General features: G+C 51.8%; 1 protein-coding gene across 3 annotated transcripts in view; it reads left to right on the forward strand.

Annotated features, from left to right (window-relative positions):
- WWP2 (WW domain containing E3 ubiquitin protein ligase 2) overlaps positions 1-23,768 on the forward strand; it is a 93,635-nt gene that overhangs the window by 51,841 nt on the left and 18,026 nt on the right. For all 3 annotated transcript variants that reach the window (XM_073308344.2, XM_073308346.2, XM_073308347.2), the window contains 4 exons: positions 678-879; positions 14,942-15,031; positions 17,906-18,080; positions 22,590-22,644. In XM_073308344.2, coding sequence (XP_073164445.1) covers positions 678-879; positions 14,942-15,031; positions 17,906-18,080; positions 22,590-22,644 — 522 coding nt within the window. The remainder of the gene's footprint in view (positions 1-677; positions 880-14,941; positions 15,032-17,905; positions 18,081-22,589; positions 22,645-23,768) is intronic.

Consider the following 23,768-nt stretch of genomic DNA (forward strand, 5'->3'; position numbering starts at 1 on the left):
TAGCAGGGAAGTGGGTGCTCCCTGCCCCCAGCAGAAAGCCAGGAAAGGCCAGAGCCTTGGGCAGTGGGTGGAGCCGCTGGGGGGCATCTTGCAGGCTAATGTGCTGCCACTTCTGTCTTCCTTCCTGCCCCCCATTACCTGTGAGGTTTGCTCCTTTCCTGCTGAGTATTCACTGGGGTCCGGCAGTGTCGGATTTACTGGCACTGTCGGACTTGCTGAGTCAGCCCTTCCCAAGGCGCAGGGCACCTCCTGGGATCCCTGCTCCTCACCTGAATTAACCCAGTGCCCCTAGAGCCGGGAAGTTTGCTGGCAGCCTGCAGGGGAAATGCTAGACAGTGAGCACCCTTGTTTCCCACACGCTCTGCTTTGTCTGTCCAACCCGGCTGGTGCAGACAGAGGAGGCGCAGGGGATGGCAGCCATTGGCAGAGAAGCAGAGGCCCTAGTACTGCTCCCCAGCCTTGGGTGAACAGCGAAGCTCCCTTTGCAGATGGCTGCAAGCTCCCTGTGAACCTGGGGCAGAGGCTAATCGTTGCCGTCAGTAAGCAGGGCTGTAGTGGTGCGTTTTCCCTTCTCCCTCAGGAGGTGGGGCTGTGCACGTATCAGGGCTGGCTAGATCAGCCACGGCTGCCTGGGTCTCCTCACTCAGCCCTAATCACTCTGCCCTCTGCATTTTCAGTGAATGGGGACTCTGCTGGTGCCACCGACACTGAAGAGGAAAGGTCTGTGGTGGGCATGACCTCGCCACCTGCAGCAGTGTCGAACGAGAGCCCCACCCTTCCTGCTCCATCCGTCCCTGGGGAGCCAGAGGAGCCGGCCCCTGCCTCGGGCACCCAGTCACCTCGGCCTGCAGCGCAGGCCTTGGAAGCTCTACCACCCGGGTAAGCAGCTCTGTCTCCAGCCTCGGGCCCATTCAGAACGCGGTGTGGCCCATTCCCAGGGCAGGGCACCATGGCGCTTGCTCCTCCTGTGGCTGGGGTAGGGGGAGTGAGGCTAGCTCTGTGCAGAGAGGGTCCGAGGAACTTGAGTGGTCTGGGCCGCTGCTCTGAGCCTGCAGGAGCAGCTGTGTTGGAGGGTGGGGCTCTGTTCTGCCAGGCTGGCTATGGAAACAAAAAAGCACATGGGGCCCTTGGTACTTTCTGGAGCATCACAGACAAGCAGCCGGACTGTGACGTTGGACCTGGTCCATGGACAGCATCTGTGTTTGGCTGTATGTGGGGACTGACCTCTCCTCCCTCAGCAGGGGGTGGGCCAAGGCTGTATCTGTTTCATGTTCTCAGGGGCTATACACAGCGGCAACATGACAAATCCCTTGCTGTCAGGTCCCCAAGGGCGGAACCGCGCCTTTTGCTCTTCCTGAGCAGGACGGAAGGTGTCTGTGACACATACGTTACAAAGAGATGGGAAATTTCCAGAGAGCTCCCTTTAAACAAGAGGGCCTGAACATTTTTTAAAATAAACTCTTAGAAACATGTAAGGGTCCTGCTCCTCTGTCAGTTTGGAGTGGGGGGTCTCACTTAGCTGGGGTCTCCCATGCTAGCTGCTATACAGAGAAACAGTGGGTCTGACCAGACAAAGCGTGCTGACAGATGCACACAGGAGGTGAAACCAGAGAGAGCTCTGTTCTTGGGTTTCTCTCCAGTCCTGGGCCTTTCCAGACTTACAGGTAACAGCAGGAGGTAGAAAATCTTCAGAGCAGAAGGGAAGAGGACTTGGTGCTTGCAGTCCCCGCAGTAGTAGGGCAGTTGGGAGAGGGGTGCTCTGGAAATTACATTAAAGTGTGAGCTGCAAGACCATCGTACAGCCCAGCCCAGGCCAGGCCAGGCCAGGATGCAGGAGGGCAGTCTGAGCGAAAGCTTTCTCTCTAAATTTGGGACATTCAGGCAACGCAGCAAGAGGGGGTTGTTAAAGGGGAAAATGGCCTCCTGCATTTCCTGTGAAGTAAGTGTTTATTTTCCTTTGGCTAAGCCAGTGCCTGGAAGGTCAGGGCCTCTCTCATGTGTCAGTCATAGGTAATTAGGGTTAACAGCTCAGTGTGTCTTTGTGGGGTGTGTGAGGGTTACTGTTCTCAGGGCTTGGGCTCTTCCTGTTTCCAGGCAGCTGGAAAAGGCCAGTGCTCTGAAAAAAGTCTTTATTCCAGCAGGATCTGGAGCTTCTCACTGCTCCTTCTGGTCAGACTGAAGATCTCCTCCTTGCGCCCCAGCACTCTCCAGGGCGGACCTGGGGCATTGTCTCTTTCCTGGTGTGAGTGGGCTGTGACTGCCAGCCCAGTCCGTGTGCCACTCATGAACAGAGTTATGGAAGTCCCTAAGGGTGCAGGGAGGTTTCCTTAGCACGTTCAGCTCTTTCAGCCACCCATTCCATGGCCCCATGGAGCCACTCTGAGGATGGGCTAATTTGCTGTCCATTCCCTGGCTCAACAGCACGTTCTTGCTCCTGTTTCTCTCTGTGATTGGAGCAGAGAATCCAGGATGTCGGAGGGAGAGAGGGCGGCAAATATTCAACCTGCTGTTTGTGGTCGGGGTAGGAAGGAGGAAGAACAGCAGCATCAAATCCCCTCCTGTTGCACCCACTGGCCTTAAGGGCCACCACACTGCAGCTTGGGCCGTTCCCTATCTGTACCCTGGGCAGAGACTCTCCAGGGGGTAAAATGATTCACCCTCTAGCTTGGGCTTGTTACTGGAGTTACAGACTAGTGCTGTGGTAAGCTAGAGTGAACAGTCACTGGCCTGCTTGCGCAGCATGGAGCCCCGTGTCCTGCACTGGCAGGGCGGGAGTGGAGTGTTTTCTGGGGTCTCTTGTGGTGGTTCTGAGCACATGAGGAACCAGAGATCTAGGGCATGAGTGGCCGAATGTGAGACCTGCCCCAAGAGAGGCTAGACCAGCCTTTCTCCCCGCAGAGTCTTGCTCTGGCTTGGCAGTGCTCCTGGCTAAAATGGGGTGGGGAAAAAGGTGGAGGTACGCGAACCAGAGCTGGTGCAAATGGGCTTGTGGGGGCCGGGGGTTTCTATTAGGCCCTGATCTGGGGAGGTGCATTTCTGGGTGTCTTACCACGCTGGCGTGTTGCTGGGAATGACTTTGGCTAGTGGTTTGGGGAGCTGAAGAAGCAGTCAGCTGTGTCCATGTGGGTAGTAGTGTCAGAGGAAGAAGGGGACCCAGACAAAGCCGGGTAGGTTCAGGCTTGGTAGCAAGACATTCGCATATGTGGCTGAGCAGAGTGCAGATCAGCCCCATGGTGGCCGGGCGGTGGCTGGGGTGACTGACCGGGGTGGAGTGTTGAGTGCATGCATAACAGTTCTGGGGCTTTCTGCTTACAGGGGATCTGGGACCCCACCTGCTATTGAGCATCATGCCATTGCAGGTGGGTCCGAGGGCCTCCATGTCACTCTCACAGGCTTAGAATGCTCCAGGGGGTTGAGTGCCTGTTGCAGGAGCCCTGGCTTTTCTATGCACTTCCTTTGATCCCTGGAGAGATGCAGTAGGATGATCTCCCCCACGTCCACTCCCTTTCACAGCCCTGAGGGGGGTCTCAGCTCTTCCCATCTTTATCTGATGGATGCTTGGAGCTTCCTTCTCTCCCCAACTCCCACCACACACATGGAATCTACAGATGCCAGGTTCATGTGGGGATTGAGCTATTTATTCTGCTCAGATGGCTGTCTCAAAACATCTGCACCAGATGTGGTGAGCACAGAGGAGTCTCATGCACATGACTGGGAGTCTGTTTTAGGGGCTGGAGGATACTGGAAGGTGGTCTGAATAATTCCAGATCCAGCAGCGCCCAGAATCCGTCCCCTTACAGCCACCTGGCTTTACGCTTAGACTTGTTGTCACGTGATTAACTTGAAGGGAGCCAGGGTACGTGTGGGTATGAGAGCAGTTGCTTTGTAGAGTTGGAAACTTTTGGGGTGGGGACCCCACTTTAACTCACAGGTTTCCCAGCTGGCTGATAATGGAATGGGAAGGCAGCTGGAGTCATCAACTCCTGCATCTGGTTCCTATCAGTGATGATCCTGCACTGGGGACGGAGTGCTAGTTAACACGGCATGTATACACAGCTCTGTCTCGCGCACACAAAGAGGCACATTATGCTGTCTGGCAGAAGGCATGGTACTGTGGTTTCTTACATAAGGCAAGGCATTTTGTTTGGACTGCAGGTTACCTTAGCACTGCCATTTCACACCGGCCACTGCTCCCTGCAGCCACTGCCTGGTGCAGCCATTTCCTGCAGCCAGAACAGAGTTATACCGGTGTGCAGTGGGGGCAGGCGTGCCACACGCTGCAGACTCTCAGTGGCAGGGTACCTGGATAAAACCACGATCAGCTTGCTCTTCGGAAGGGAAGGAATGCTGCGGGTGCTTTCCCACCAGACACGTACTGAAGCATGATTAGAGAGGGGGATGCTTGCAAATAAGTTGCCCACATTTCTTGGGGGAGTTTGACTGAAAGCTTCATCCCTGGGCTTGGGACTGGAGAATGGGCACAAGATGCAATGCACATGCATAGGCAAAACCCAGACACTAACTTCTTTGCAGCTGAGACTATGATTCTGTCACAACACTTCATTAGGACGGTATTTTTCTGTTTTACCTCTTGTCCTGACTGTATGCTAGAGTAACAGCTGCAGGCTGCATTCTAGACAGTTTTTTTGGGGGGAAGTGCATTCTGATTGGCCCAGGAAACAGGCTCCAGCCAATTGAAATCTTCTTTTTTTAATTAAAATATATTAAAAAAATCTTTGAACAAGCTGGTTTCTGATTGGCTACATTGATGTTTGTCTCAGCTTTTCCTGCAAACTGACAGTTGATTGTGCAGTGATCCCTACTGGTGCAGACACAGATACGGCCTTGTGGAAGCTCAGATGTCATTGGGTCTTGGAAGAATATAGGAAGTAGTTTATTATCCACATTTTTCCATCCATGTTGCAATAGTCATCCAATATCTGGGTTACTTAAGTTTAAAGACACCCAAATCTTTGTTTGCTAAGATCCTCTTTTGACTTGCTCTTCAAAACTGTCCACGCATGGTTGTCCACACATGGTCAACATACAGTGACTTGTCCTTTTGGATGACTAGATTGATGCGCAAGCACTTCAGGTCTCTGTGGGTTTCCCTTTCTTTCTCACCTGGTCATACACACTGTTACCAACTTCATTGCTGCAGAAATTCTGGCTTGTTAAATACTGTCTCCCAATTTGGCATGACCTCTGAAGTGGTAAGTGCCCTTTGTTCTGACAACATAAACAGGGATGACACAGAGTCCTCCTGTTAATGAGCATACAGCAGGAAGTATGTTGCAGAGATCAGGACTGGGCGCATCACAAATTGCTTGCAGTTTTGCTGGTTGTGGTGCCTGTTTCCGTCCACATGCTATCTGTGTGTTCCATTTTGGAGTCCGTATCAGGTGACCTAATTTCTGTTGTTCCTTTGACACCAAGAGACCGAAAAGCTATGTTGGTACATACAATATGCAGAAGCATCCTTGTATCCAGTTTCGGTTTAATATTGTACAAGTCTTAGGCTGCTTCAGCACCTCTACTGGTGATGGACTTCGGTGCTTCACCATTGGAAGAGACTCCAGCAAGGAGTGTTTGTGTTGGGTGTGCTTCTGCAACCTCAGGGGCATTTTGAATCATATATTCACGGAGGAATTTTACAGGTGACTGACTGCTTGTTGGATGCCACATTTAGAAACTTTAGAATACTAATCACCTGGTATTTCTTGCATCCAACCTTAGATTCTGTCTGGCGCTGTCTTTCTGCAATTTTCACAGAGTTACTGTTGTCATATCTGTCAAAGATTTTAATTACAGAATTAGCTTTGTGAAATCCTTTTAGGACCTGTCTCAAGTACTCAGCAGCCAATTAATCGAGTGTGTGGAATTTATCTCCAGCCATTATTTGTGTGACAGCCATCGCATCTCTGACCTACAGTTCCGTTGTGGCATGCTCTTAGCTCATGGATTCTGTCAGCTTGAGCTTCCAGCAGATATCTTAATTTAGCATCTCTGTTCTTTTCATTGTTCCATCAGCGTGGAAGAGTGACACAGGCATCGGTCCTACTGGGTGATTAAGAACAGTTGCCATTGAAACATCATCTCTGCATCTTTCTAAGGACAGGAAAACAATTTTTGGACTGATAGCTGCTGTAATTGTCCCTTCCTTGCTAGACCTAAATTTGGTGGTCTTGGGCATTTCAGCAAATATTTTGATGCCAGATTTCTTGACTGGGCTGAAGAAGCTGCGTGTACCATCAGAATCAAGTGCATCTCTCACAAATTTCTTAATTTGTTGTTCACCAACGTCTACTGTTAGCCACAGAGACTCTTGTGCATCTGATGTTACATACAATCCAGTTAGATCTATTCAGCCCCTCTGGATATAGTTCAGGGTCAAATAGTTTGTTTTATTGTTGATGGCGTGGCTGGTAAGAGCTATCTGTTACATGCTCTTCATCACTCTTCAGTGCAGAGGCTTAGATTTGTTTGCAGACTCTGTACACTACTACTTGTTAGGCCACTTCTTACTCCCATAGCTTTTGCATGTTCACTCAGGACTTGTGAGGGTCCATCTGACAAGAGCTGGCTTCTTTATTGTCAGTGCTACAATCCCACGGCTACCCTTTGATGACAGTTTTCTCTGTTCCCAGGTCACCCTAAATTCCATTGAAAGAACCAGGAGTTGGATGCACAACAAATTCCCCAGCTTCAAAAGCTCTGTGTATTCCTCCAGGGAGACCTAGCATATCAAGCATGTAGACTGGTATCCACCTGGTGTAGCTGGGCCTCTTTGCTATAAAGAAGTATGGAAGCATGGCACTCTGCGTGTGTAGGGGAACTTGTGAGTCACTCTCTTGCTCTGCATGGACATTTAGAAGCAGTATCTGCATAACCTGGAGAAAATGATCCCAGAACTTGAATGTAGCAGACTGGGCATACGTCCATGTCTGAAATTCCTCCAGTAGTGGCAGTATATGCTGAGTCACAGCATCATCAAGCTTTTAAATGGCATGTTGTAAGGACCCAATGTCTTCAGACTCGAACACCTTTTGAATGTTAGCCAGCCGTAACCAGACTACACGAGTACCACCTCCCTCCTCATGGCACTGAACAAATTAATAAAGTTCCAGAGCACCCAGGGCCTCAGGTGTGAGAGTCGAGCCACGCAGAGCACAAGCTGCAGATACATCAGGCAAGGTCTCGCAATCCTGTGTCTCCCCAGAATTTCCCAGCACATGCAGGGAAACAGCACAGGGTGTGAAAACCACGCAGGCGAATCACGTTGGTACCAAATTCATTTGGGAGAGCCTGTTTTTCACTTACTGAGCAACACATACCGCTGCTGATCCATTGTCTGAACGGCATGCTGCTGTTGATGTTTCCGTACATTTCAGCATTGTAGTGTAGACTGTGGTCATCTCAACTGGTTTGGCATCCACATTTGGTGCATATGCAACTGCTGTGTGGCTGCTCTTCTTGGTTGCCAGCTTGTGGTTGAAACCAGCCCAAAATGGAATCCCGTGAGTGTGAATGATATTGACATCCTTTGGCATTGGTAGGACACCACAAGGTAGTCATCTTAAAAGACACCAGGAAAGATCTTGTGCAGTGTTCATTTGTAGGCGACAAGAGTTTATTTTCACAAGTACTTTTTCATGGGGAATTTGTTCTAGGTTTTTCAAATGCTGCATACTGCATAAGAGCTCTGTTTGCCCAGGGAGAAGAAGTAACTTTTCTTTCCCACATTTCAGTGATATTTGCTGTGATGCTGGACTATCTGCAGCCTGTTCTTGAAATACCACTCTAGCCATTCAATGGAAGGTGTTCTTTCCATCAGTGGTCTCTGCATTGATGTCTATATGATCATCTCGTTCATGGATGACATTTCCACCAGCATAAAGTTGTACAATTCCATTTGAAAGGAACACACCTTCCTGGAGTCTTTCCACTTCAGTTTTTGCAGTGCTAGTGATGAACTGCCTCACCTCATCATAATTTAGGCAGGATCCATGAAGGTATTGTCTATCAATTAAATTGTGAGACCCAAACTCATGGTGTAGCTGTGTAGCAAGGCTTGTGTGCAGTGGTGTGATAATTTTGTAACTGTTAAGTACTATCAACACGTTGTTGTGTTGATTCCCAAAAACACTATCAAAGTACAGAAAATACTGCAAGAACTCGACGCAAAAAGAAGCCAAGTCAGACTGAAAATGAACTGCTCTAAAACAAAATTTATGCAGTCTGATGTCTTGCCAAAAGCCCAAATAATAGTCAAAGGAGAACAAATAAAAGAAGTTGAGCAATATGTCTATTTGGGCCAAGAAATTAACATGCACCACGATCAGGAAGGCAAACTCTTGTGAGAAAGAGAAAGAAAGCAGGTTGGTGTGCATTCAATTCTGTCAAGGATGTCCTCCAAGGAAAAATCAACAAGGCAACACGTGCAAACCTCTTCAACTCAACAGGACTGCCAAAAATGTAATATGGCAGCGAAACATGGGTGCTGACGAAGATAGAGGAGCAACAATTAACTGTCATGGAGAGGGCGATGGAAAGAAGAATTCTGGGGATTTCAATCTGCAACTGAGTCCGCAATGAAGTGATCAGACAGCAGAGTGGAGAACAGGATGTTGCTGTTGAAAGCAGGTACAGTAAATGTGATGAGTTGGGCATATAGCTAGGCTCACTGACAATCGATGGACTGCAGCTGTCGCCTAGTGGTACCCACGGGAACTGAAATGACCACTCGGCCGACCTCCAATGAAATGGGAAGTTTTTATCTTGAAAAGGCGTGGCTGCCCATGGAGAAGGAAGGCCAGGATAAGAGAAGAATGGAAGACAGATTGTGCCAATCACAACACATATGAGGGCTAAAGGACCGATCGATCAAGGTGATCAAGGTTAAGTACTATGCACACTGCAATTGAGGCATCTTTTTGAATATCTTCTGAAGGATGATACTTATTGATGGCTGAATTATACCAGAGGAGAAACTCCGGCACCAACTGGGGCACAAAAGTAGCTGCCTCTGTAAATTACAGTCACCTAGCATTGTGTAATTTGAGGCTTTCATTTTGGCTATTTCAGGTTGAAGCAGCATTATACAAAACCACTTGTTCATTTGAAAGCATTTCATCAGGCTCACTTGCTGGAAGAATATCTACACAAATCTGGATGATTTAAGTTCCTGCTTCACATTACTAGCAGCTTGGATAGCATCAGCTGATGTTGCGATGTTTCATATAACAGAGGTAGACTTGCCTTGTCCATGCTGTTCATGGAATGAAATCGCAGAACTGCAGTGGTTTTTTTTTTAATCTTTCCTGCAATATGCTGCTGGAATAGCTTGCAGTTTCAAGAGAAGCAGGGCTTTATATCATTGTAGCAGCTTGGACAGAAGAGGAGTTTTCTTGTTGCACATAAGAGACAGCCTTCATTCAGATGATAAAATGCAGTGTCATAAGGTGACTGTATTGTTGCAGTCTAAGCAGATGGTTTTGCTTTAAATTCGTTTTTACTCAAGTAGGAATAAAGGCAGAGTGACTGATAAACTGTGTCTCTAACAATCGAGTCTTCCCCACATATTCTGCACAACGTGTCAACCTCTCCTCTTTAAAGTGCTGTCTCCCTTAGACTGGTTGTTCCCTCAAATGTTTCTGTTTTACGAAGTTTCTGTCTTGTGTGTTTTTCTCAAACCAATTGCTCAGGGATGTGCTTATTCTGGTGGATATAGAAGCAGATGAAGATGATGCTCTCTGATACGATTTAATCTGTTTTCTTTCCTGAGTTCAATACAACTCTGAAGTGCCAAATTTGAGCAAACCCTGTGATAGAGGATTGGTGGCACATCATCTAAACTAGAAAACTCACCTTAGTAGTTACCAATACAATTAATCTCTCCTTGGGTCTGCTGTCAATATCAGAGAATTCAGGCCAGTACTGGTGACTTTTGACAGTTTTTTGCATTCTCTTGATTTTTCTTGCCAAAGAACACATTTTTCAAAGTTTATGAAGTGTCTCTTTGATGTAAGGGGCTTGTATTCCCCATGTCTTATATATTGTAACATCCCTGTGGAGGTAAAATTCCCAATTTATACTGTTAGCATGACTACCACCATTTTGTACAAATAGACATACTTGTGCTAAATTAGATATGAATTTGATCTCTGTTAGTACCATAATGGCTGTTTTTGTTTAGTGAGCATTGTGGTTGAAGCCCAGTATGAAGCAGTGTATTGTCATCTCTAACACTAATACTGACCTGTGGATAAGTGTCACTGAATTAGAAAGCTAGTTTCTAGACTATTTCAAAGTTTAGTACTGCATGCATAGGTAATTACAAATTAAAATCTTGTACCAGGCAGACTAGATGCTACATTGTATATACAAAAGCTTACAAATGGATTAGCGTTACATTCGGAGTTTATGTACGTTTATATCTACCCAATGTGCAGTACAAGCTATGGGCAGGCAACCTACTGCTGCTGTTCACAGCCATCAGTGTGAGACTGATCTGGTCAGCAAATTTCAATTGAAAATAGAGAAAACTATTGTAATCACTTGAAATACTTTGACAATTAAAAATATACAACGTGAAAACATTTCATGTTAGTATATTGCAAAATGTTGCTATTTGCCATTTTTGCCACATATTAAATAGCTTCATCGTTTCTGGAGAAAAAAAACCAACTCTCCCATGCAAAGCCAATAGAAAAATCTTTTAATACGTTGTCTTTTGATAGCTTTGACTAATAAAAACCATATTAAGTGTTGCAATTAATGTGAACCGTAGAAGCTGTACTCAGTCATGTTGCAGCATTTTTGGAATTGTGCAAAAAATGACACTTTCTCATTTTGGGTACAGTTGTTTCACCTTGCCTACAGGCTTATGGCACCACGTCGTACCTCATCTAAATGGACATAAAATACGCTTTCAGATTATATATGATGTGGGTGTGGGTACATTAAACTCCCAAAATATGCCCCTTTTTGGGGACTTGCTGCACGCTTACGTGCTTTGCCTTTCCCACGAACCCCATCGTTCCTGGCTCTGTCCATCTCAATAAGAGCCTGCTGCTGAGGGTTCGGCATGGTTACCTCTGGAGAATCACATGCTAACGTGGTTCTGTGGCTGACATTAGTGGTACCAAAGTCCATCTCCCTCTCGATCAACACACATCTTGTGCCAGAGGTCCAGCATCATCAACTGAAAAAGCCAAAGTGGTTATGTGTCTAACATGAACAGCATTGCAGGCCTAGATCTCTTCTGGCTGACTGAGTCCAGTGCTGAGGGACAAGCACATTTGCTTCTAAAGCACTGCTTGCCAAATGTGCCCAGGCCCATCAAGGCAGGGTTCCAGCTCAGGCAAGATTCTGTGCTCCACACAAGTGGTACTGAAGTCCCCAGATCCGCCTAACAGAGTCCAGTACATAGGGTCAAGCTCCGTAAAGAGCTGCTGCCCAATGAGGCTGTATAGCTGGATGGAAATTGAGCTCCGTGCTGTGTGGTTTCTCAGGACCCGGACTCATTCTAGTTCTAGGGGTTAGGCCACAACTTAGGTTTTTACTCTACACCAGCATTTACTCCAGACATACGCTATCCCGGGGTCCATCTGGTGGCTCCTGGTGGCACACAGGATTACCAGCTGCATTGGCTTTGAGTACTAAGCCAGGAAGGAGACTTTCCAGGGCAGCTTTGGTATGGAGAGGGCAGCTCCCCTGTCCTCCGCGCCCTCCCAGAGTTTGGGACTGGCCAGTGCCAGTGGTGCAGAGCCCTGCCGTGGTGGCATTGGTCATGCAAAAGCATTTAACAGGGAGGACTGCTTGAAGGTAGTTAGGTGATTTAACCATTCATGTCCTTGCTTTGGAGGGGCATGTGCAAACTTGATTACTGGGGGCTGGGCACACACAAAACCTCATCACCCGCTGCATGCACTGCCCCGTCAACCTGGTTTCTCTGTGCCTGGGTTTGTGTCAGTTGTATGTGCAACAGCCCCGCTGCATCACAACCGAGTTTTGTGTGTATTCATTTCCTTGGCTTTTCAAATGTTCCATCGGGGTTGAGCCACTGGGTTGGGGAGACCGGTGGGGCAATAGTGCAGCAGGAGGACATTTTATCTGGGGGCCGGTGCACATGACTCCCTCTCGGTTGTTGGATAAAATTGGACCAGAAAGTAAAGCACCTCATGGAGGGTTTATGTGCCCCATCCCCGTCTATGGGGCTAGTGTCCATCACCACCCCAGTCACTTAGTCTTGCATGTGACTCGTCCTTCTCCCTCCACAGCCCCTTTCAGCCAATCAAGCTTTCATGCACTGGGCCTCCATCAAAGCAGGTTAGTTTGCTCTCCCCCATCAGTCAGTTTGTATGGACAATGCATAGTCTTCCAGTTAGAGCAAGACCAGTGGTTGAGAATGACCCTGAATCCAACATTTTCAAATAGGCCCTTCCCCAGTGGACCTATTCTCCTGGGGGGCCACCTCTCCACCAAGTTATATGTGGGGACACAATGTCTTTTAAGGGATCTCTCTCAACAATGACCTGCAGGACTGACAAGAGAGAATTTCAGCCTGAGCCCAAGTTCAAGGGCTTTCCATTAAAAATGCATGAAGAGAAACCAGACATGGGAAACCCAAAGTGTATGAAGCTAACCCTGTGTGAATCTGACACTAACTGGCCTCCTACGCTGGGAGAAAACCAGGGATTTGTGCCCTGTTTCAAACCCCTTTTAGAATGTAACCCTGAGGATGGAACTACTTCTGTCCCCTCCATAAGGCCAGGCACCCAGCAGCCGTGTGCCCGCAGGACTCCACATAAACCTGCTGTCACTTGCCTTTTATATGTAGAATAAAACTGGCTAATCAGACAGTTAAGTGATGCTGGGAGGTGGGGGTCTTGAGCCATTGGATGTTCTTGCATTGTGTGGCCCCCTGGCTAGGAGGGGATCTGTGATGGGTGGGGTCAGTTTGTTAGGCCCCTCCCACATAAAAGGATCTTCGAGAGGCTCATTCTTTCCTAGGAGAGGCAGCCTGGAGAGCAAGTGGTGGTTTCTCCTGCTGTAGCCTGACCTCCATTCTCACTTCAAGGAGTGAGGACCTCAAGCTACGGGGGTGGCAAGCGCTATGTCAGCAGCCTCCGTCTACGAGACCAGGCAGGGAGCTGAGCAGGGGCTGGGCTGGGGAGGGGAGAGGGAGCAGCGGGCTGGGTGGGAGCTGTATGTAAAGCGTATCATTGTATGTCATCCTTTTTTTTATTTCATGTCTGAATTTTTAAAAAATTAAAAATAGTGAATAGTTTATACGCACACACACAGACTGTACGTGGACTGGTGGGGCCCCCCGAAAGACAAAACACAGTTGGTAATCGCCTTAGAAAAAGTTTCAGAACCACTGCTTTAAGAAGCTGCCCTTCGCTGGGAAAGGCTGAAGACACACTAAAGGTGTGTCTATGCTACAATTAAACGCCTGCGGCTGGCCTGTGCCAGGTGACTCAGGCTCATGGGGCTCGGGTTACGGAGCTGTTTGTGTAGATGTTTGGGCTTGGGCTGGAGCCTGGGCTCTGGGACCCCACAAGGGGGGAAGGTCCCAGAGCTAGGCTCTGGCCCCAGTGTCGACACCACAGTTAAACAGACCTGAGCCCCGGGAGCCCGAGTCAGTTGGCATGGGCCAGCCATGAGTGTTTAATTGCAGTGTTGACATACCCTCTGTGGCCAGTGACTGGTCTCGGCCTATTGCTCCAGAATCAAGTGATTGCAAGGATTAAAGCCACACCAGCCATTTGGTTATTGTCTGAGCAACATCTCCTGCTTTCTCTAGGCTTCACCTCAGCATTTCAGGAGCAGCTGGAGGGCTAATTGAGTCTATGTTGGATTCTCCTAATGTTCTCTCTTAAATGGATGCTGCTTTCACTTACCAGGGCAGGATCCAGGACAACTCGAATAGCATCTTGAGGCTTCAGGGCTCTGTGCGCGTGAGAGAGATGCCCCGGCAGTTCCTGCCATGGGAGAATTGCCGTTCTCTTGCTCGTATCAAGCAAGGCTGTTCTGGTAGCTGGGTTTAGAGGTCGCAAAAATGAATTCAAGTAGCTGGTAGTTGCTTCTGGTCATACTGTGTGCAGTCTGCCCACTGCTCAGGAACTGGCTTCAGGTCAGGGTTAGCTGGGGCTGGTAGATGCTTCCTGTTTTCTGTCATGTAAACGGAACTCTTAATAATACAGAACCGCGGAGTCAGTGGCGTGCCTGGGAAGTGCTGCCTTGTCCTTTGCTCTCCCGAGGGGATGTGTCTGCCTCAAGGTGAGACGGGAGCTGTATGAGGGATTCAGAAGTGTGCTACTAGACAGGGTGGAGGTGAGGTGCCGGGCTGGCTGAAGGCAATGGGATACAGGCCTTCTCACCTGTAGGGCCTAATTCAGATCTGACCCTCATGTCTGAAAGCCACTGCTGTCCTCTGGCTGTTTGACCTGCATGACGTGAGACTAGCAGGAGGGGTCTCACTCCACTTCCCGTATCTCATCAGCAAATGTCAGTACTAAGGGGCAGCCTCAGCTGTGGGGATTTAGATGGGCCCTTGAGACTGGGCCTCCCTAGTGGTGGTGGTGTCTCTGAGGGGGTTGAGATGTGTGCACAGACACAGGTGTGTAGTGGGAGGAAAGGCTTGTGCTGGGCTGTGGGTGAAAAGAGGGCTTCAGTCTTCGGGGCTGTAAAGCTGCAGGACATTCATTCAAGCCTCTAGGTAAGGGTGACGCGGTTGATGCCTGTCCACTCTCTGGAAGCTGTTATGCTTAATTGGTGTAATGCCGAATGTTCTGCGAGGTTTCTGCTCTGTTCTGGAGGCAGCAGCCTTGGCCATTCAGGGATTCGATTGCTCAGAAAGTAGCCCATCAGCTGCCGGGAAAAGATCTCCTGACCCACGAGTCATCCCAGCAACCTCTGTGCCTTTCTCTTCCAGCTGGGAACAGCGAGAGCTACCGAACGGGAGGGTCTATTATGTGGACCATAACACCAAGACCACCACCTGGGAGAGACCTCTGCCTCCAGGGTAAGACACTTTTGAGATAGATATAATAGCTGCTGGATTGGGTATGCAGCAGGCTGCGAGACGGTGGGAGAGACACATCTCCGTTTCCAGGCAGGTTGCTGCCTCCTGGGGATGTGGCACATTCTCATGCCAGTCCATACTTAGCTGCCTCAGCTCCTTTCTATCTGTAGCCCCTCTGAGCCCTTGTTTTCCAGAGGTCTCTTTGGTTCTCTCCTTCTCTCTGTGCCGTGGAAAAGCTGAAAGTGATAAAGCCAAATCATTGTTCTTCCCTCGGCTGCATATAGACTGGGATGACCCTAATCAGTGAACGTACTTTAAAAGCCAGCGTACATGTGAATGTGAAATAAGGCCTTTCCCGCATTGCTTCCATACCCCTCATCTCTCCTACTTACGTACAACACCTCCTGCTAAAACTGGACCTCTGCAGACCCTACCTGCTGTCCTATGGTCTTGTCAGAGCTCGTAGGCTACTCCGAGTTTAGACGGGCCCTTACGTGGGTGGGAGCTCTCCCAGAAAACCCCTGGTGATGGTTGTGATGCAGTCGGGGGTGCTCTTCCCTCTTAGCATTGACTCAGTTTCCCAGCATGGTGCTGTGGACCTGGGGGAGCGGGGAGGGAGGACACCTACGGAATCACCAGTGTCACTTCCTTTAGCACCTGGATTCTCCTTGGACAGCTCCTGTCATCCAACTACTCAGCAACGCTACCCAGCTTAACACAACATCTGCAAAGAGGCACCATGACTCCTGCCATTCTCGTGTCCCCTGGTGCTGAAGTCGTCCTATCCAGAGGAATCTCGTTCCCTGGGGAGTGAAGGTTCCAGTCTGATTGAGACTAGAGCTGCCGTGTAAAGACGGCAGCGCTGGCTCCTCGGAGGGGAGGAGAAGCAGTGTTTGAAATGAGACTGTGGGGCTAGAGCTCAGTGCAAAGTGACGGTCCTGCTGGGACACGCGAGGCCACCACAGCTCTTGTCATTCTGCTCCCCCAGATCGTCTCTGAATTCCTTTCTTGCCTGTGAGTCTGGAGACCAGTAACCCCTGAAATGCTGCTGAGAGCCAAAGCTCAGCCCATAGCACATCCTCTGTTAATGCCCTCTGCTTCATCCTGGTGCCTCAGACAGCTTCTGCCCTGCAGGTGTTTGAGGCAACTAAGCAACCCGCTCCAGTGGCAGGTGGGGGTACCATAACCCATGGGGCCCATCTCTGACACCCCAGGGGAGGTGTTTGTTCTAATCCCAGTTGCTCCAAAGCAGCACAGCGAGACGAAGGGTACCAGTGGGACGCTGTGCGACCCAGCTCTGCAAGGCACAGGAACGCCACCATCTGATTGAGTCTCTGGTCTTGGAGCCTCAGTTCTAGTGGTTCTCTGGGTCTGCTTTGGCACCAGCTGGGATGGGCTTGAAGGCTCATCCCGAAGGCCCTCAGAGTAGGAGAATTTGTGTGTCCAGGACACAAACTGTCCCTTTCAGCCTGAGAAGAGTTTTCCGCATGGGACTTCTTTAGCACCTTAGGATAATTCTTCCCCATGGCTTTGTGGCCCTGTTGACAGGGACCTCCTCCTGTTCCTTGGTAGGCTGGGTGATGACCTGGTTGCCCATCTGACAGTTGTGAAGGTTGAATTCCTAGGAAGGAGGGTCTGTTCCTCTGACATTCCTGGTCTCTGAGTTACCAAGTAACTGTGGTAAATCGTGGCCAAGAATCCTTGTCAGCCATGAGACTGGCTGCTGCCCCTGGCTGAACCCCTCACAGGGAAACCACAGACTGTATCTAGGAGCCTGGAAAGCAGAACAGCATCTAGCATCTTCTGCTGCCTTGGACTCAGCTGCAAGGGCAGTGGCTCAGGGCTGAATGGTTGGACCCGCGGAGGGGAGCTGTCCCACAGCTCGGCAGTGCTGGCGTGTCCTGGGGAGTCACCTCAGGACCCAGGTGGGTACCGCATTCCACAGGCCCCGCACCAAGGGAGCGGCTGGGACCCTGTCACACACTGGGCCTCTCTCTTCTTCAGAAACTTTCCTGATTGGCACGTCAGCCTTCCCCCACCAGCCACTCCTGCGGTGTGGGCACCTAGTGCAGAGAAGCCATTTCTCTGCTAGCAGGGGAGCTTTACATTCTTCCTTTGCCCTTTAAACATCTCCATCGTCGTCCTCCATCCCTCTGACTTGCCATGTTTGTTCCATCGACATGTTGCACTCCAGTTATCTCTCCAGTGCCCCTTGGGGGACCGCTCTGAACCAGGGGCACATCCCAAGGCTCATTACGAATGCTGCTTCCGCGGCCTAGGGTTGAGCGGTCAGGCTGTGTGATGATGGCAGCGCGTGTTTGATTTGCTGTCGTGCACTGCGGTGCGAGATCACAGACCATGCGGGCTCATCCCACGTCTGGGGGCAGGGAGATCTGCCTCCCTTTCTTTCCAGCCATGCACTGGAGCACTCTGGAAGTTAACAGTTTGTGAGGTTGAGCCCTGGGGAAACCATAAGCATCTGCGGAGCACCCAGACTAGCACATACCAATGTGTTAGCCAAGCCATGCTGACTGACGGTCAACTAAGGTGGCAGGGTGTGAGAGAGAGCGTGTCGGGGAGAGCTGAGTATCTTTACGGGGGTGAAAAGAACAGGAGGACTTGTGGCACCTTAGGGACTAGCAAATTTATTAGCGCATAAGCTTTCGTGGGCTACAGCCCACTTCATCAGATGCATAGAGTGGAATATATAGTAAGATAGATAGATATAGATATATACACACATACAGATAAGTTGGAAGTTACCATACAAACTGTGAGAGGCTAATTAGTTAAGATGAGCTATTATCAGCAGGAGAAAAAAAACTTTTGTGGTGACTATAATCTGTAATGCAGTCCTTTCTGCGGTGTTTCCAGCTGGGAGAAGCGAGTGGACGACCGGGGCAGGTATTACTATGTGGATCACAACACCAGGACCACCACTTGGCAGCGTCCCACAGCTGAGTATGTGAGAAACTACGAGCAGTGGCAGACGCAGCGAAACCAGCTCCAAGGGGCCATGCAGCAGTTCAGCCAAAGATTCCTGTACCAGGTAAGGGAAGTCGACATCTCCTCTTAAGGGGTGGGACCATAGAGCAGTTTTCATCGGCCCTCCCCGAGCAGCATGTGCGGAATCCATGCCATACCCTGGCTGTAGTTGTGGAATGATGAGTGAGGGTCTGTCAGATCTGCTAACCAGTGAAGGTGACGTGGAACCCAAACAGCCTCCAGGGTCTCCAGTGACAATACAGGCTTCTCCAGCTACGGCTTGCTAGGGCCCTTCTCCACACTGCAGTCTGCCCATTGTACTGGGCACTTCTCTAGGCAGTTACCAGCCCCGTCTCCTAGTTCCAGAGCCCAGCACTCCTCAGAGGGCCATTCCAGCTGACTCACAGCCACTGCCCTGATCTGCTCTGCTCCGCTCCAAAGGACAGGAACTGCAGGAACTTCAGAGCAGGGGGTGGAGCAGCTGGGAAGATCCCACAAACACCTCTGCTGCCTCCAAGGCAGGGAGCCAAGAAACCCTGAGGGAACTGGCATTCCCTTTTTAAAAAAATCCATAGAACTGTCGGGCTGGAAGGAACCTGGAGAGGACACCTAGCCCAGCCCCCTGCGCTGAGGCAGGGCCAAGTGAACCTAGTCTGTCCCTGACAGCCATTTGTCCAGCCTGGTCTTAGAAACCTCCAGTGCCGGGGATTGCACAGCCTCCTGCGGAAGGCTGTTCCAGAGCGTCACTGCCCTTAGAGTTAGAACAAAGAAAAGGAGGACTTGTGGCACCTTAGAGACTAACCAAATAAATTGATTAGTCTCTAAGGTGCCACAAGTCCTCCTGTTCTTTTTGCGAATACAGACTAACACGGCGGCTACTCTGAAACCTTAGAGTTAGAAAGTTTCTGCTAATATCCAGCCTAATGATTCATGCTGTCCTGAGCAGAGGCAGCAGGAAATGACCTCAGCTGCTTCCCACTGGCCCGGGATGGGGTTGATACTAGCATGGCAAAGGAACTTGCTTTCGCCCTCAGCTCCTCTGTGAGTCCCTGGGGCCTTCTCTTGTGCCTGGCTGGGGCGAGGGTGTCATGGAGCTGTCCCTGGTGGGATGGCTGCAGGTCTCTCTGGGTGCCATGCAGCGCTCAGGCCGTTCTGTGAACTGGATCCGTGGTGGGGGAGAGAGGTGCTCGGAGCCCAGCTGCGCCTGGCTTTTCCAGCTAAGGCAGTTCCCTCTGGGAACCTGTGTTTGGAGAATGGCGTGGCTGGGCTCGGGCAGCGCTGAGGGCAGTGGGGTCATACTCTGTCCCAGGAGACTGGCCTCGTGCCCCCAGTGACCAGTTTCAAGGCAAGGGAATGTATTGGCGACTCCCCTTTCTGGGTGCTGAGGCATTAGCTGCCGGGCCAAAGACCCCTAAGAGCTCCAGGGCTAAGTGCTGCTCTGCTCAGCAGGTGCCTCCTGCCTTCCCTGCCTCTTTTCTTGGGCTTGAGCTGGACGAAATGGCCACGTCTTCTTGTTGTGGGACGTTGATCTCTCACCTAGCCCCTGGGGGGAAGCAGCTGCTGAGAGCGGAGTCTGGGCTCTGGCAGCTCCTATCCCCTTTGAGCAGGACCTTCCCTGCTTATCTCAAGAGTCAGATAGTGACTGGCTGGAGAAGTCTGCAGAGAGGAGGCTCTCTGGAAGAGCCAGTGAGTCCCCAAGCCCACCCTCTGCCCCTGCTGAGCACCCATGACCACAGCTGACTCAGCACTTGTGCGGATTAGGCCTAGGTCAGCAGCTGGCAGGCCACAGACTTCGCCACTGGAGTAATCAGGCATGTGCACTGACGTTTACCCAGGGTGCCTCTGCCCCCCAGTGCAAGGACCTCCAACCACTCGCCTGTCAAACAGCCCCTTGCTGAGTCCTGGATCTTACAGGAGGTCTCAACCCTGGGCAGCGCTGCTCTCCCGAGGCTCTGGGCTCCGCAGGGGTGTGACTGTGGGAAGAAGTGTGAACCTCTCCCACTTCCTGTGTTCACTGCTCCAAGCCCTCCAGTCTGCTCCGATGGCACATGTGCCTGGGCCTGCTCTCCTTGCCAGGAGCAGCAGAGAGCTCGCGGGTGCGAGCATGGGGTCCCCAAAGCGAGAGCTCCCAGGTGCGAGCATGGGGTCGTTGTGGGAAAACAGCCCCCCCAAAGCAAGAGCTTCTGGGTAATGAACTTCTCTTCCCCACGGAGGGAGCCAAGAGGCTGAGCTGTCGAGCTATAGAAATGCCCCGTGCAGCTGGCCATGGCCCCGGCATCCACCTGGTGGTGTGCTGGCAGTGTTAGAGCGTGGAGCAACCTGCCTCCCCTGCTCTCAGCTCAGGGTTCCCAGGTCGAGGTGGTCTCTTCCTTCCCTTCCCTTCCAAGCCTGGCTCTCCCTTTCCTTCAGTGAGCTTGCTGGGCTGCCCTCCACATGCCCACTGCTCTCATCCAGGGTTCTGGGGAACGGGGGCTGCCAGGGTAGCGCTGGTTCCAAGCGATGAGTGGGGCGGGGAGTCCATCAGTCCAGGGCACTGCCTGGGTTCTGAGTGTGTCGCTCTCCGCACGGTCCCCAGAGCCACTGCACTGCAGCCGTGCCAGCTCTTTGTGCCGCACCCCGGCCGGGACGCTGGGCAGGGCGGAGGGGGACTTCAGCTCCAGATTTAGCCTGATGAAGTGATGATACTGCTGCTCCAATGCTGCTGCCAGGAGTGTTGGCTGCTGCTCAGCTCCCATCCCCAGAGGGCCTTTGGCTTGAGCCCTCCTGGGCCTGCCTGTGTGGCAGGAGAGGCAGCTGCGCTAGGCTGGCATGACCTGATCATGCGGGTGGCCCGGGTTTCTCAGTATCGCTGGCCTCTGTCTAGGGCAGCATTTCTGGGCTTCTGTGCCCGGCAGCATGGGATGGGGACAGGGCTGTGTCCAGAAGCTGCTCTCTTCTGCTGGGCTGTGTGGCCCTGCCCTGGGGATTTTCCGTGGGCTCCTGCCCTTGGCAATCTTGGAGCATTTGCTGTGCTGATTTAACTGGGCACTATGTTAGTTTTCCCCTATGCTTCTGTATTGCCCCTGGGAGCTGGGTCTCTTGCTGGCTGTTAGCAGCCTGGCCATTCCCCATCGCTGCACACATGTGGGCATTGCTGGGAGCAGCGTGGGGGCTGGCTCCTGCGGCTTTAGGCTTTGCTTGTGTCGCGCTGCCATGTTTGTTCAAATGAGTTTCTTTTAGGTCCCAGTGAGGTGATACCTCCAGACGTGACTCGGCTGGGTCTCTGGCAGCCTGCTCTGTGCGTCTGCCTGAGCAGGGAGGGGCAGCTGAGACAGCCCGCCGCATGAGCCAGGATTTCTCAGCGTGGCCATGGCCTGCTCACCCCAGTCCCTGCTCGGCAGATTGTGTGTGGGGAGAAAGGGCCTTGGCTGCAATGGGTTCTGTTTGTTCCCAATCCTGTGTCCTGTCTCACCCCACTGGGATTTCACATGGCCCCTCAGGTTCACCTGCACCCTCTGACACAAGTGCCCTTCCGTCAGCAGGCAGCAGGAGATGCCGCGTGCCTATGACCACGGGCTGTAGGCAGCCCCGTGGCTCAGAATGGAAGCCGTGCGTGGACCTCTGTCTTTTCCCCGTGGGGTGGGGAAGGGGTTGGCAATGCCGTGGTGTTTCCCTGAGCTCCAGTCGGGTTTCTGTGCATGGCGCGCTGCTCCCTTCCTCAAACCAGTCGGCTCAGGATCCGGGGCCTGCCTCGGAATGTGAGCCCCCAAAGCCCACACTTTAACGTTAGGAGCGGAAATGAAAAGGCCATTTTAGTAACAATATGTTTCTTATTTAACGCTGAGGAGTGTATGCTGAGCCCCCCACTCTCCTGAATCCTGGCCTGTTTGGTCTGGCGGGCCATCCCCAGGAGACCTCCCAGCAAAGCTGGGGAGGGGGGCTAATCTAAACAGTGCCAGGCCAGCAGCCCCCACTTCAGGCTGCTCAGTCGCCCTGAGCCAGAATAAAGGTGCTTTGTGCAGTGGACCTGTTGGGGGTGGGGACGTGCAGGGGGCTCAGGGAGACGCCTGTCTGTGCAGGCATGAATGTTTCCTCAGTTGGAGTGCATCTCGCACGCTGCCGCTCGCTTTCACAACCCGCTGCGAAGGGGGAGGCGGGGGAGGCTGCAGGCTGAGCCAGGAAGCGCTGGGCGTGGACAGGGCTTGTGGGAATGATTTCATTGGAAAGGCCTGCGCTATTTTTTCCCCTCTTGTGTGTGGTTCTTGGAGAAGGTTGGAGGTGTAACTGTGGTGGTGGTATCAGTCGCCTTGGCCAGCAGGAGCAGAGCAGCCGCGCACAGCTGGGCGTTCCAGCAAGCCCTGCTCCTCTCTCCCGCCGCCCCAGCCGCGGTTTAGTGCGGGCACTTTGCACCCAGCGCCTGCAAGTTGTTTTTAGTTCCTTAGCAGCAGGCTCTGTTTCCCTGTGCTGAGAGTTGGGGAGTGATAGGAGGTGAGAGGAGAGTGGGGAGCCTGCCCCCACCTCCCTGCTCATCTCACTCCCGACTCTTGATAATCTCTGTGTTGTTTTGTATTTTTGCCCCCTCTGCTGTCTCCAGTCATCTGGCGCCCCATCTGACAATGATCCTCTGGGCCCCCTTCCTCCCGGCTGGGGTAAGTACCAAGCCTTCTCCCCTGCTCTCGCACTTCTGCTGCTCACCTGGCACCGCCCCCGCCCCATCTCTACGGCTCGAACCCTTCCTGCGCCGTCCGTCCCTTCGCTGGCTGACCTCTTTTGGGGTGGGGGGAACCTGTGTTCTTGGGGGCTCATTCCCTCTGCATTACTGGCGGGGCGTGTGAGCGTAGGGAAGATGACATTGTCCCACCGTCCATGCTGCCTGTGGGGTGGATCTGCCAGAGATCCACGCCAGCTTGGACTTTAAATCCAGCATTTTGAGTCTGGAGGTGCCCCGCTCTCTGGGTTTGCTCCCTGTTGACTAAACCTAGCAGCGTCTGTGATTGTTGCCAGGACTCAAGGAGGGGTTGGAGGTCTCAGACCTCCTTTTGCAGAGGAGAGGTGACTCTTCTGCCTGGGTCTCTCCGCCGGGGTAAGCTCCCCGTTTGCGTTTGGAAATGGGAGGAAAGGCTCCATCACGGGGGAAAGGCTCTTGCTGCTGGTGTCCAGCAGGAATTCTACATTGGGAATTCGCTGTGGTCCGTTCTCGGTGCCGTTGCTTTCCACTGGGCTCCACCAGGCACCTGCCTTTTTCATGTCACATCAGCAGCTAGCCCAGAGTAAGGTGGGTTGTGGGTAATGTGGGGATGGGACAGCCACTTAGTGGAGATCTAGGGAGTGGCAACAGTGTGTGCCCGGGGTGTATCCCGTGGTCCCGGACAGCAGCTGCTGCTGAGACTCTGGGGGATGATGGGCTTGTGTGGAAGGGGCATGGATGGGGGATGTGGAAGATCCCAGGTGCGCTGGCCTGGATTGAAATGGTGTTTCTGACCCAGGCTGTGGAGCAGAGAGTGCCCCGTGTACACTAGGGGGTGGCCCGGAGGTGCTGCTAGGACAGGGCAGTGCAACAGGGTGTTTTGCATGTGTTCCCCCCAACCCCCACCACTTCTCAGGTAACAGCTCTGCTGGGTGATTGCTCCAGCTGGGCTGAAACCTGGGGCGGGGGGGGAATCACCCCTCCCTCCCCCAGGGAATCATCAAGTTTAGGGAGGTGGTTGTGAAGCTGGGACCATGGGGCAGCAGAGAGAACAGGGGCCGTCGCCTGGGTTTGCTGGGTTTCACA

This window comes from Lepidochelys kempii, chromosome 12, assembly GCF_965140285.1.
Source record: "Lepidochelys kempii isolate rLepKem1 chromosome 12, rLepKem1.hap1, whole genome shotgun sequence".
NCBI lineage: Eukaryota > Metazoa > Chordata > Testudines > Cheloniidae > Lepidochelys > Lepidochelys kempii.